Genomic DNA, 14,173 nt, shown 5'->3' with positions numbered 1-14,173 from the left:
TGCTTGACTGAGGCGAACAACTGATATATAAAATACATGTCCTCATACTTTCAGTCTCGCCGTTTGGCAAACTCCAAGCAGTTACATGGCTTTTACTCCAAGTGGTGACTCTGCGGATATAAAGGCCTGATTGATGGAGTCCTGCTGAGATGCTCGTCCTTCCAGCAGGTCCCCTCGTCTCCGCAGGGGATTTCTGTTTACCTCTTGCCTGGTTACTCACTGTGGCCAAAATGAGTTCCTGGAAACACTCAAAGCTTGAGGAGTGTTTTTATAACCTCGCTCTGATCTATGCCTGCCCACAATTTTATCGCAGGTCTACAGAGAGTTCCTTGTAATTCTAGGCTCACCAGCAGGTCAACATTAAAATGTCCAGCAGAACCTCTCAACATCCACTGGTTTGAATGAGAAAAGATTAGGCTCATATTTGTTTTCCCTCCGGGATAAACTGTATTTACTTTGGTGATATCACAAAATCCCACAAGTGGCTTCCACCATCAGTCACATCTCTGAACACTTTCACTTTGCTCACAACATAAAAGCCCTTTTGATAGCACCACACTCTCACTATTTTTTACACTTACTTCAATAAAACTACAAAAGATCAAAAACAAACCTAGAATCTAAACTTTTTACTCGTCTCACAGTTTGTTTTACTTAACAATGAACATTACAGCTGGTGCCAGGAGTGTTAAACCAGGTCTGCACCTGTCAATGTATGAAGTATTTCCTAATGTGCACCTTTCATACTAACATGATATACTTGATGTAAAACAATGTGCCTCACTATTTATGCTATCCGACACCGAAAGTTGTGTAATTAAACCAAACTGCATTATCGAGTCTTTTCAGCTAGTAGAATGAAGTGCACGGTTGTGTAGATGTTTGTAACTTGATCCAGTCAGTCGCCGCTAAGACTGCTTGAAGCTGAACGTTGTCACACAGTGCTCAAATTAGTTTTCAACAAAGTTCAAGATGGAATTCTTTCATATGAATAACTAACCAAACTAGACGAGAAAGGCAAAAGCATTTGGAAAGTTATATGCTCATACCCTGGAGGCAATGGTGTATGTACCAGTGCAAACCTGATTCATGTTGAAGTCCCAAATTCACAGAAGGAAAGACTGCCGTGTTCATTTTTAGCCTGATTTAATTACTGCATCACTCGCATCAACTTAGCTGTAGACTCTGAGCAGTTTTCTGAAATCCAAAGAAACTGGAATATTGCTTTCTATTTCTGTGTGTTGGATTTGTTCAACGTGTGTTTTCAGCAGAGGAAGGTATTTGACACTGCGTGAAGCAGCCACATGCATGAAAAGTTACAGAAGTGAAGGCAGTGGTTTGACTTCTTGGGTTACAAATTTTCCAACTGTGAAAGCAACAACCGTGGTCGCATCAAGTCTGTCATATTCAGTGGGAAGCCCCTGTAAAGCCCGTGTGTGAAACTTTGGTTTCTCCTCTGATTGCAGGATCTGTGGGCAGGAACTTGGCCAGCAAACCTAATGTGTATGTATCGAGCAGTGCCGGAGCCCGCTGGAGAGAGGTCAGTATAAAATCTGACACAGATGACAAGAAAAACACAGCTTGCTTGTCTGTTTGAGCGTTTTTGAAACGTTCCAATGAATTTCACTTGAGTGCCTGCAAATGTAGGAAAGCATGAGAGACTTCTCTGCATTCTTGCCTTAATTTCTCTATAATTATTGAATTAGTTGCTTATAATTGTCGAATATTCAGAGTAATTGATTGATTAATTTATTGTTTGATTATTAAAAAAAAGAGAGAACAACCACTTCTCAACAACTTTTTTTCCAAAATTTTTTAAAGATCTTTAAAGCTGAAAACAAGCTGGAAACCCATTTGACTTTATCAAGTTAATATGGTTCATGTGTTAGCTATAAATCTTCTCTCCCCCTCCCTAAACATCCAGTATAAGCAGAACACAACTGACATGCATTAGGTTGAATAGAAATATTGATTCATGCAGCCTATAATTCTAATCAATTTACAATTTTTTTGTTTATACTGAATGTGATATTTTCATGTAGACTCACCTTAGTGTTCTCATTTACAAATGATCAGTATTTAAGTTAGCTTGAAAGATTATGTCTCTAAATTAAAGATGCTATGGTCCAAAAGTTGAAAAACCTTTAAAAACCCATTGAAAAGAGTTTCCTGTTAAAAAGTGGAGCTGGGAGGTGGAACCATAAATTAAAATTATATAATTTATGTATTTAAATGACAAAATATGTCTGAAAGTTAACTCTCCATGCTTCCTCTAATCTAGGCACTGGCAGGCCCTCATTTCTACACTTGGGGTGACCATGGTGGTATCCTGATGGCTATCGCACAAGGAGGCGCCACCACACATCTGAAGTAAGTCCAAATGAGGTGTTTAAATATTCTCCCAGGGGAGGAAGTCCATCTTTGTGAGCTCAGAAGCAAAACCACAATCTCTAAACAACAGTTTCAAACATAAAACTTGGAGAGGCTGGAAGGTTTCCACGTCAAATCCCCAAACAACTTGAGGGAATCTGGAGAGTGAAGCACATAAAGCAGCACAGACCCCAGCAGACATGCTCATAAATAAGCAGGAGCAGATTGTCAGACTGTGAAGCAGCTTGATGTAGAGGGAACAAACAAAAATAAACCTTAAGTGAACAGCAGAGTAATAAAACATCTTTATGCCGACAGTAACACTGCAGGCTTCACAGGCAGGTGACACAACACATTTGCTTTGTTTACAATGCAGAGATGATTCAGTTTTCCTTCCCCTGGCTAATCACTAACTTTGGTTCAGAAAAACTGGTTGACGTTGTTGTTTATGCAAAGGATGAGTGAAATATCAGTCTTATCTCCGCCAGGTTCAGCACCAACGAAGGGGAGACTTGGACCGACTTTCAGTTCTCAGAGCGGGAGGTGTATGTTTACCAGCTACTGACGGAGCCGGGGGAGAAGAGCACCATCTTCACCATTTTCGGCTCCTATGCAAACCAGAGACACAGCTGGCTCATCGTCCAGGTCAACACCTCGGACGTTCTGGGTAGGTTCCAGAGCGAGGCGGACGTTGACGTGTAGAGAGAGGAAGGTAGACAATATAGATGATTGGTTGACTCGCATCACGAGCAAAAATTTTAATTCATGACGGATTTGCATTGCATTGTAACCAGTAGAGTTACAATGCATCAAGTTTGCTGTGAACACAGCAGTCAGGCCTCTCAAACAGACAAGCAACAAAATAACAAACAAACAAAATACACAGGCAAGTGTCGGTCTACTTTGAAACAAATTAAACAAAGAACTGTGTAGGGCTATTTGAGTCCTCCCCACATTTGTGGAAAATGTATGAAATAAAAAGCACCCTATTTTGAAATAAATAAAAACATATAGCTGCAGCCTAGTAGCTAAAAAATATATATTTTAGGTGGCGAAATATTAAAACAAAAAGCGAGAAGCAGGTCAGACTGGAGGCAAACACAGATACTGAAGCTCGATAGAAGCCAACTGCAGCTTCTGATCTGATCGGAATCTCTCGATTAAAAAAATTGGGTTTGCGTTAATGCCGTTAATAACGCGTTAAACTGACAGCACTACTGTTTACGTCTCAGGACCTCATGAGATTCAGATGAATGGGTTATTCTGACCTGTGCAATAACCTTGGTATGTTTCTTCAGAGGTTTCTTCCCTTTTAAGTAGGTTGAATAGATTTGTCATGCTACACACTTAAGTCCCGAACTTGGCTTTGAAAAATCTCTGAGTGTGCAGAGCCAAACCAATGCCACATTACTGCTGTCAAGTCCTTATTTTGTAAAACTCTTAGTAGAAGTAGAAGCACACCATAAAAGCTACCTACTATAATATATATTACTAATACAATTAATTACTACTAGTACAATGGATTGATATTATTATATAAATACACATTTTCACAGTAAAATGTATAATTAAGGCTACTATACAGAGTATGTTAGGAGGAGAAAGAAAAAGAAGGCTCCTTGACGAATGGACCCCCAGAGATTTTAGCAAGTAACGTAAGTTCCATGTCAGCATCAAACATCTGTAGTCTTTCTTCTTTCCTCCAGGTGTTCCGTGTTTAGAGGCCGACTACAAGCGCTGGTCTCCGTCAGACGAGCACGGTAACGAGTGTCTGCTGGGCCGGGAGATCACGTTTAAGCGACGAGCTCCTCACGCTACATGCTTTAACGGAGAAGAGTTTGACCGGCCCATCTCCGTCTCTAACTGCTCGTGCACACGCCAGGACTATGAATGGTTAGGGACTCACACATGCACAAAACATGCATCTTTGTCACTGAATTCGACTTTATTCACATGTTGTTGCGTAGTGTGTTGTTGGATAGCAAGGTGTTGAACCTCTGCATATGTGTTGTTCCCAGTGACACTACTGAAAGGAAACAACAAAGGTGCCATGAGACAGCATCTAGAAAAACTTTTGTAAAAATATATATGTAATGAATATTCATAATGAATTGTGAGCTGAATCACACTGGTCTATCTCCACCTCATACTTCACTTGTCAAATTGCTGTGACATCACACATTCAGGTGTTTAGTATTCATCATGATCATCCTTGAATTGTCTCCACCTGACAAATTCACCGACAAACTATATGAGTTATACTGACATATAGCCATATAGCCACAAACCATTCGTTTACAAGTCACAAGGGAAGAGGATTGTTCATGCAATATATATAAATATAGAGATGTACATTTTCTCATATATATTAAGCTCCATAGATATGTCTAATTGTTATTACATTATTTACAAGGACAATGCCCAACGGTCCTTCAATTCAAACGAATGCTTTAATCGAATGTTGCACACTCATAGATATCAGTCCATTTAATGTCCCTAATCTATTTAATCAAGATCCCTCAATTATTTTTTGGGAAAACAGTTCAAATGTTAAAAAACATTTAAAAATACAAAACTGTAATGGGTTTATGTCCCAAATTGCATCCTTACTACACGTTTCGTGAAGAGCCTTCCTGTAGATTTAGTCTAATCCTGTTTACAAACCAGACAACAAACAAACGTGAAAACACAATCTCATTGCCTGAGGTAATAACTGGCAAACAGCTCTTTATGTCAAGGGAAGGCAAATTCTCTCACAGCACATTATAATGACTTTGCACAAATGATTATAAGAGCTAGAAAAGAAAATCCATATTCATTAGCTCTAATGTGTCTGGGTCTTATTAGAAGTAGATGGAATTGACTGGCTGATAGCTGACTCTCTCATTTAATGTAAATACACCAATACATTACAACCCAAGCCCACTGTGCACATTTTGATCGCTCCCATCACAACTCATCTGGAGTCTGTTTTGAAATGCACATCAGGCGCCGCCAACAATCAGTGGGCAGAAGTTAACTGTGGTTGCTTCTTCTCTTCTCCTCTCGTCCTCCTTATTTTCCTCTTTCCAGTGACTACGGCTTCAAGCTGAGTGAAGACCTGTCTCTGCAGGTGTGTGTGCCGGACCCCGAGTTCCTTGGTGACCTCTATGCTCCTCCGGTCCCTTGTCCTGTTGGCACCACCTACCGGCGCAGCAAAGGGTGAGCTCCAGTTATCTGACATAACACTTGCGAAAGATGCAGGCTTCCTTCTTTTGTGTTTAATGTCTGCTCAACCATTAACCATTGCAAAGTAACACCGAGGTGAGTAAGAAGGTTAAATCCCAGTTTCGAACCGAGCTCAATACACAAGTGGAAATATGATCCTCTAACCTGCTTTAAAGCAAACAAGCATTCGTTCTCCTTGGATTACTGTTATTAAGTGAGAACATGTTTGTCGGTGCTGCTGCAGCTACAGGAAGGTTCCAGGAGACAGTTGTCATGGAGGAGATGTGCAGTCGAGGCTGGATGGAGAGATGCTGCCTTGTCCTGTCGGAGGTAAAACTGCACTTAATTAAATCTTTTGAACGGAGCTCTTTGCACTGACTGACACCCTTTGAAGTCCCCTGTGAAGTTTTCTAATACATTTATGGTATTTGAATCATTGAGGAATTCCCTCTCTCTTAAGAAAACGTAGAAATAATTAAATTCTTCATTTTTCACTCACGTCTTCTCTATATTGTCCTTTTCTTGCACATGAACAGAGTAAGTGTGATACCAGCTGTTTTAGAGTTAAATGCATTTTACATTTCTCAAAAATTGCCATTGAAATTAAGGTGCGGTTATTTTGTCTGACTAATTCAGATGGACTTGTACATTACCTTTATCTATCTAGTAATTACATTAACTAAGAAAAAATCACACTAGTTATAATATACAAAAGTAAGTCTATTGAGGGAGAAGATGTGATTTTAATTGAAAACATTTAATTTAACATTGATTTAATCTTCCCGGTGTACTGGACAAACACTAGCACTTATCAAACATGTTTGTTTACAGGTTCGTGTGTGTGTGTGTGTGTGTGTGTCTACTCATCCCTCCTGTCTCTTGTGTTCCTGCAGAGAGTAACGAGTTCATCCTGTACGCGGTGAGGAACTCCATCCACCGGTACGACCTGGCCACCGGCACAGACCAGGCCCTGCCTCTGGCCGGACTCAGGGAGGCTGTGGCTCTGGACTTTGACTATGACAAGAACTGTCTTTACTGGGCCGACATCTCACTGGACACCATACAGGTGAGTTTTCAGACACGAACCTCAAAATTGGATCCCGAATTTACCCTGAAGTTTCCCTGTCACACATGAACAACGCAGCAGGATATACTCCACTCAGTCATCTTCACAACAACACAGAAATATATATTGGGGTTTTGTTTGTTTTTTGTTTTTCCATTTCTGCATCTGTTGTTGTGTTAGAAGTGACATCAACACATTACTCAATCGCGCTGAATCATGGAATGGTTCTGCTTCTGTGTTCTTGGCTCATTTGGACATTCTCCAGGATTTTACTAGCGATTTTACTACCGAACTCCATTATATGGGTTCAGAGACCCGAGAGGAGCTTTTTTTATCAAACACAGTTTTGCTCAAATACTTGTCAACCGTCAACCTGTCCAGCTGGAATACACTTTCACTTATGAAATAAACATGACTGTTACAGCTCAGCGTTAATGCGCCACAGTCATCTCTCATTTTCCGTAGTTATACACAAGGTTTGACGTGTAGGGTCCCGTTGACTGTCTCTCTTTGTCCCGCAGCGTCTGTGTCTGAACGGCAGTACAGGTCAGGAGGTCGTGGTGAGGAAAGACCTGCAGAACGTAGAGGCCCTGACCTTTGACCCCATCAGCAGACTGCTCTACTGGGTTGATGCTGGAGCGCAGAAGATTGAGGTATAGAGGTGTTGTTTATGTGTTTGACCATATACAGTATGCAATCAGCACTGATACAAATTAGGATGCGTGGTACAACAATATCAATAATCATCGCAATATTATTTTCATCAATAGTATTTTTTAAGAGAAGTCCAATGTATATCCATAAAATATTTATGCACAGTGTAAGCACAGTGAGGAGATATAACACAGAAGTTTTCTATGTCAGATCTGGAAAATGTTTTGTTGTTTAACAAGAGTTTAAACCACAACCCTCACTCAGGAGCAAAAATCAGACTTTAAACGTAAAAAAAATAATGTTTATCACAAAAAATGATCGAGAGCGACTGACCAATAACCTGATACAAAGGTTATTTGAGCTCCAACACTGAACATGATAAATATATAAAATACATACACTTCACTGTTGTTGTGTTTGAAGGTGTCTAATCCTGATGGAGATCTGCGCCACACCCTGCTCAACTCGTCTATCCTGGAACATCCCCGTGCTCTGGTTCTGCTTCCTGGAGAAAGGTACACACACACAGTTTGTCATTTATTACTGCGTGATTTCATTTTGCCTCACTGCTCATAATTCACTATTCTCTCCTTTCTGCTGTTTCTTATTGGAGGAGATAAGGTCAAGACTCTTGTATTTGTGAGGAAGGAGTCACTGTACTCTATTAAATCAAATCTTTAATGAACATTTATTATAATAAAGAAATAAATCATGTTTCAAACTCTATCACAAATTTGGACAAAACAAACAGGTATAGTGTCCATTTAATGCTTTTAGATCAAGTTAAATCACTTCCAGGCCAATTCATACTGTCAACTTCCCACAGTCTGATGTTCTGGACGGACTGGGGGGACCGAGCAGCCGGTATTTACCGGAGCTTCATGGATGGAACCAATGTGTCCTGCATTGTGTCAGAGGGTGTCCGGTGGCCCAATGGGATCACAGCTGACGACCACTGGCTCTATTGGACCGAAGCGTACAGCGACCGCATTGAGAGGGCCGACTTCACCGGGGTCCAGCGGAGCGTCCTCATGGAGGAGCTGCCCCACCCGTATGCCATTGCTGTCTTCAAAGTAAGCCAGTATAAACCGTTAAAACCATTATAATCTTCCTACAGTTCCGATAAGACAAAGTCGATTTACATCTTACACCAAAATGTAACGAATATAGCTTTAATTATTCTCTCTGTGTTGAATGATCATTTTAGAATGACCTATACTGGGACGACTGGTCCAGAATGGGAATTTTCAAAGCTCCGAAAGCTGGTTCCAAGAGCAATGAGCTGATAGTTGGCAGACTAACTGGAGTCATGGACCTCAAGATCTTCTACAAGGGGAAGCATCGAGGTGAGGATCAAAGCTTAACAGTTTCAGATACAAATGTATGAACACACACTGTCTTAGATATGGCTAAGAGTAAAGATCACACTTATCTACTTTAAGAAATGCTCCCTTAGTGTCTACATTATCTTGAACATGTCCACCAGGTCATAACGCCTGCGCCGACCAGCCCTGCAGCCTGCTATGTCTGCCTCAGCCCGGCCACAGGCACACCTGTGTCTGCCCGGACGGCACTCCCACTGTCACCATGCCCAACGGTGAGCTGCAGTGCCAGTGCCCCCCCAACTACCAGCTCCAAAACAACACCTGCGTCAAGACTGGTGAGACTAAAGCAAGTGCTGCAGGATCTTGTGTCTGTTGGAAATGAGGCTTTCGTCTCAGAGGGAAAACTGGCTGATGAAATAGTTGTGTGCATGTAATCCTGCTTTTCCTCCAATCAGAGCATAGCTGTTTACCCAACCAGTACCGCTGCTCCAATGGCCGCTGTATCAGCAGCATCTGGAAGTGCGACAGCGACAATGACTGCGGAGACATGAGTGATGAGCAGGAGTGTCGTACGTATCCAGCAGCATCCCCTTGCTCACAGTGTGGATAAATCAATAGGGCTGTGTTGGTGGCAAAAGGGGACCACACATATTGATTTGTCTTTGTTTGTGTCCTTCTACTTTAAGCGACCACAACATGTGACCCATCCAACCAGTTCCGCTGCGTGGCCTCAGGATCCTGCATCCCCCTGGCCTTTAAATGTGACCACGAAGACGACTGTGGAGACAACAGTGATGAGGACCACTGTGGTAAGATATGGTGCCGGCTGGTGTCAATTCTCTGTTCAGCAGCTGTTTTTAGACTCAGCGGACATTGCACTGGAGGTGCCGACCGACATGTTACATTAATGTTACATATGTTCTGTTAACATGGTGTTTTTTTGTAGATGCTAACAAACAAAAGTGGAAGACGGCACTTATACAAGATATTATTTATAAAATATTGGATTCCATGAAACAGACGCATATGAAATGTCAAAATGTTGATTCGCTGAAACAGATGACTTGTACAGGGAGGGCCTAACCTAGAGTGTTAGGGTCGCTATATAGGTGTACACAATACTGTGGTGGCTTTCTCAAGAAGCTGTATCTTTGAGTGTATAAGACTCAGCTAAACAAAGAGCCCTGTGGAACCACACAGATCAATAGTTTGTTCTCACTGTATTTATCTTAATGTGATCTAAAACAGTAATGAAATATTGCATTGTTGGTCCTTTTCTCAGAGTCTCACCAGTGTGGCCCTGGGGAGTTCACGTGTGCACGAGGAGTTTGTATCCGTGAGGCGTGGAGGTGTGATGGAGACAATGACTGCAGAGACTGGTCCGACGAGGCCAATTGCACAGGTTACTGATGTCTCTTTAATAAAAAATTAAAAACTGAATGTGTTCCAGGTGTAAACCAAGTCACAAGAAGTATCCTATATCCTAAGCACTTATGCAATTACTGAGGTCTGCTTGTGCAAATGCTTCACATCACTGCATGATCATAGAAAATACTATTTACATTCTAGACCAAATGTGTGAAACATCGTAGTCCTGTTATCACCCTCAACCTTATTATCTCTCTTTGTTTGTCCCTAGTTGGCCACCATACATGTGAGGCCAGTAGCTTCCAGTGTCACACGGGTCACTGTATCCCACAGCGCTGGATGTGTGACGGTGACGACGACTGTCAGGACGACTCAGACGAAGACCCTCGATATTGTGGTGAGTCGGCAACACACACAATTTCACACATACGCAACACAAGTCGTCCTGTCAACGGTAGTACTAAATGTTCACTTCAAATGTTTTATTGTTGTTCTCTATAAAATGTATTTTGAATTTATTGACATTGGCCTGTATTTCTAGAACAATGTAATTTGGGCTATTGGTCGAAATAAGGCTCATTATTCTTGGACCTTGAAGCTATTAATGCTGCGAGCTGCGTCGCCTCGACACGTGGTTCCATTTTTGGGGAGTTGCATATCGGAGTACAGAGTAGGGTTCTACGTAGGGTTCATGTCTACGTGTGAGCTGCGCCAGAACTACTTTCACATCAAAAAGTACATCAAAAACGGCTCCAAGAAAAGCAATGGTTCTGTGTTAGCGGTAATGTTTCATTGAAATTGTGTGTTTCAGATGGAACTCGGTGTAAAGGCTTCCTCTGCTCCAATGACACCTGCCTGCCAGCGACCGTCCACTGCAACGGCATCCAGGAGTGTCCAGACGGAGCTGATGAGCACAACTGTGGTGAGAGATTATTTTTGTTGGTGAGGGAGACATAATGTCAAAAATGATACCCCTTAATATAGAAATAAGACTATTGTCCTGTACAACAACAATAACGAGAGAGAGAGAGAGAGAGAGAGAGAGAGAGACTGACTACTACTAATATAATTACAGCCTTTTCTGTGGTTTCTGGTATAACTACAGTATTTCCTTGAATAAATGTTGTCCTGTGTACTCAAATAAATACCAGTACTACACAGTATGAAGCCGTGTATTTTCCGATGCAGCAAATATTTCTTATTAATGGATTCAGTCACAGAAACCAGTGACAGTGCTTTTATTTCAAAAGGGTGTCCTACAGAAAGTGTTGGGGTGTGAGTAGAGCTGTTTCCCAGCCATTGTGCTCCGGGTCTGAGTGTTGAAATTCAAGCTGAGATTCTGTGTGTGCAACGCTTTGCTTTCACTCCCTGCAGGCGGCCCGGCACCCCTCACCATAACGCTCCAGAGATGTCTGTGTTGTTGTCTAAGCTTCTGAACGCAGAGTCTCCTGCTGCGTTCTTCATGTGTGAAAACTGCTGTAGTCACTTGCTGTCTGTGGATCCATGAGTCATTTTTGCATTTCTGCTTTGTTTCCTCTCACCCACAGACCCCCTGTGTACTCGCTACATGGAGTTTGTATGTAAGAACCGAGCCCAGTGTCTGTTTCAGTCTCTGGTCTGTGATGGGATCAAACACTGTGAAGATGGATCAGATGAGGACGCTGGGTATGCTGGATGTGGTGAGGAACACTCAACGTGTCTGGACTGTAGCCCTCCACTGTAGCACTGTATGATCCTTGGAAAACCCCAGAAAGAACTTTTTCAACAAAGCAGATCCAGACATGAGGGCGACATGATTTCACTTTTCCAGCTTGCTGTAAGATATACAGAATCTGTTTATAGAAAACACCGTTGTTCCAGTTTATTTACTTAAAATAAGGGACAGGATCTAAGTCTGCAGTTCTCAGTGCTTTGCATCTGCAGCGCTTGAACCGATGTTTGCCAAGAGCAGCACTGACACTACACGGTTAACAGGAGAAGGAGATGTGTTTACGCTGGGCTGGTCACACGCCTGTGCACCTGAACAGTGACTCGTTAAGTCAATGTTGTGCATCAGCAGGGCGTGAAAGTTTAAATCTGTTTACATTTCAACGAGTTGGACTGCTGCTCTGTCTGGAACTTATTGTTTTCTTGGGCCCAAACATGTTTCATCAGTTTCGGATCATCTGATCATATTTCTCTCCGATTTCCTTCACTTAAAACCGACTGGAACCAGACATGTGGTTAACAACTTGTTTATGATAAGTGAAGGGAAATAGTAGACAATATTGTTGATTAAATTAGGATTTTATTTTATTTTATTTTATTTATATAAGGTTTTCAGGTTGTCTGCCCATAAATAAAAAACTTGCTTTCGTACATGCATCCTGCTTTGGTGAACACGATATTTCCCGAACGTCTTGAAGGAATTTCTTCACACAAATATTCACTTGGACTCGAGGATTAACGGATTGGATTTTGGTAGACCTAAGTGAAAATCCCGATCCAGTGAATTTAAACATGGTTTCATAAGGGGACTGTTGGGCCTTGGCGGAGGATGCCTTCTACTGAGTGACATTCTAGTTGTCAGCTGTGTCATTGTGTATCATCACCTCGCTCTGTTCTACCTGTATTTATCGGAGCCCTGTTATTAGGAAGCTGTTGCACCAATTCTGTCACCTACACATAATGAAATTAAACCAGTCATCTGAGTTGCGCTTGTGCCTTTCCCGTCAGCCACATCGTCTGAGTTTGGCAAAGTGTGTGACGCCTACACCTTTCAGTGTGCCAACGGAGTGTGTGTGAGCCTGGAGTGGAAGTGCGACGGCATGGACGACTGCGGGGACTACTCTGACGAAGCCAACTGTGGTGAGGGAGGAAGACTTAATGCACAAATAGAAATTCACTGGATTACACTGTGTGCATATGATAATTAGTTAGTTGTAGTTGTCTGAGCTAACATTTGCTCTGTGTGCTGCAGCTGCTCCCACTGAGGTTCCCGGCTGCTCGAGGTATTTCCAGTTCGAGTGTCGAAACGGACGCTGTATTCCCACGTGGTGGAAGTGCGATGGGGAAAACGACTGTGGGGACTGGTCTGACGAGGCCCAGTGTACAGGTAAGCCTGCTTCCATTTTAATGGCAACAATTCCCTTATAGAAATTAGATTTATTCAGTCAATGGTTAAAAGGGCCGTTATTTAACTTTAATATCCACCTTTGCAGGCGGTGTTACTCCTCACACTGTGGCCCCTGGTCCCTCTACCTGCGCCCCCAACCGCTTCCATTGTGTCCACTCTGGAGCCTGCATCATCAACACCTGGGTGTGTGACGGCTACGCTGACTGTCCCCATGGCAGCGACGAGCTCGGATGTCCCACAGGTACCAACTCCGCTGATCGGTATCCACTGGTTCCCTCACAGTACATGAAGCTCTTTATCGCTCTTTTGCCGCCCCAACACATCCACTCCCAGGACAGGCTTAAAAATATGTTGAAAACATTCAACACACATATGTTATTAGTATGAACTACAGATGAACAGGAAACAGAAAAGCCCCTTCATTAAAAAGGAAACGGCAGCAGTTTCTCCATGTCATATTTTTGTCATTTCTTGATAAAGGTATTTATTTTTGGATGTTTATTCGTGCAGTTAAGCAATATATCTTAATTAAGCTGAATAGAGACCCATGAACCAATACATAGATTAAAACACACTTCTGTACTTTGTCTTTCTCTGACAGCAGTTAATGGGAGCGTGACGCAGGCTCCAGTGCCCACCCAACCCTCTCCAGCTCCTGGCCGTTGCAGTCGGGGTCAGTTCCTTTGTCGCCGAACCCCGCACTGCATCCCCGACTGGCAGCGCTGCGATGGACAGGTCCACTGCGAGGACGGCTCTGATGAAGCCCACTGCCGTGAGTCTCCCCGGTGATGGTGTAGAACATGTTTTTGATATAAGGTTGCAGGATGGTTTCAGATTTAGATGTTTATACATATTCTGTGAATGTGAGTATAATTCACACCATTAAATCTCCTCAGAATAATTTGAAATCAGCTTTAGGTTTTTTTTGTAGGATACAAATGACCAAATTATTAATGTTGAATGATAAAAGAAACTTGCAGCGTTGTGCCAAATTGTTTACCTGACATATTAAGTGTATATTATGGTCAAGAGTTGGCAAACCCAGGGACACATTATTTTTCCTTTTCT

At 42.2% G+C, this 14,173-nt stretch overlaps 1 protein-coding gene across 2 annotated transcripts in view; it reads left to right on the top strand.

The window, feature by feature from the left end:
* The window catches only part of sorl1 (sortilin-related receptor, L(DLR class) A repeats containing), a 65,802-nt gene that overhangs the window by 38,430 nt on the left and 13,199 nt on the right, over window positions 1–14,173 (top strand). Inside the window, exons 11-32 of one of the 2 annotated variants that reach the window (XM_062385895.1) lie at window positions 1,467–1,540; window positions 2,282–2,370; window positions 2,859–3,037; window positions 4,077–4,263; window positions 5,443–5,571; window positions 5,822–5,907; window positions 6,471–6,643; window positions 7,165–7,296; window positions 7,721–7,812; window positions 8,124–8,370; window positions 8,505–8,643; window positions 8,784–8,957; window positions 9,078–9,191; window positions 9,309–9,431; window positions 9,905–10,024; window positions 10,262–10,387; window positions 10,802–10,912; window positions 11,538–11,669; window positions 12,706–12,837; window positions 12,950–13,084; window positions 13,191–13,346; window positions 13,710–13,877. In XM_062385895.1, the coding sequence (XP_062241879.1) occupies window positions 1,467–1,540; window positions 2,282–2,370; window positions 2,859–3,037; window positions 4,077–4,263; window positions 5,443–5,571; window positions 5,822–5,907; window positions 6,471–6,643; window positions 7,165–7,296; window positions 7,721–7,812; window positions 8,124–8,370; window positions 8,505–8,643; window positions 8,784–8,957; window positions 9,078–9,191; window positions 9,309–9,431; window positions 9,905–10,024; window positions 10,262–10,387; window positions 10,802–10,912; window positions 11,538–11,669; window positions 12,706–12,837; window positions 12,950–13,084; window positions 13,191–13,346; window positions 13,710–13,877 (3,018 nt within the window). Of the gene's footprint in view, window positions 1–1,466; window positions 1,541–2,281; window positions 2,371–2,858; window positions 3,038–4,076; window positions 4,264–5,442; window positions 5,572–5,821; window positions 5,908–6,470; window positions 6,644–7,164; window positions 7,297–7,720; window positions 7,813–8,123; window positions 8,371–8,504; window positions 8,644–8,783; window positions 8,958–9,077; window positions 9,192–9,308; window positions 9,432–9,904; window positions 10,025–10,261; window positions 10,388–10,801; window positions 10,913–11,537; window positions 11,670–12,705; window positions 12,838–12,949; window positions 13,085–13,190; window positions 13,347–13,706; window positions 13,878–14,173 lie in introns of both variants that reach the window. The other variant, XM_062385894.1, reaches the window with a different exon arrangement.

The sequence above is a fragment of the Platichthys flesus genome, chromosome 4 (genome assembly GCF_949316205.1).
Source record: "Platichthys flesus chromosome 4, fPlaFle2.1, whole genome shotgun sequence".
Taxonomy (NCBI): Eukaryota; Metazoa; Chordata; class Actinopteri; order Pleuronectiformes; family Pleuronectidae; genus Platichthys; species Platichthys flesus.
This window is presented reverse-complemented; position numbering and strand designations above follow the sequence as displayed.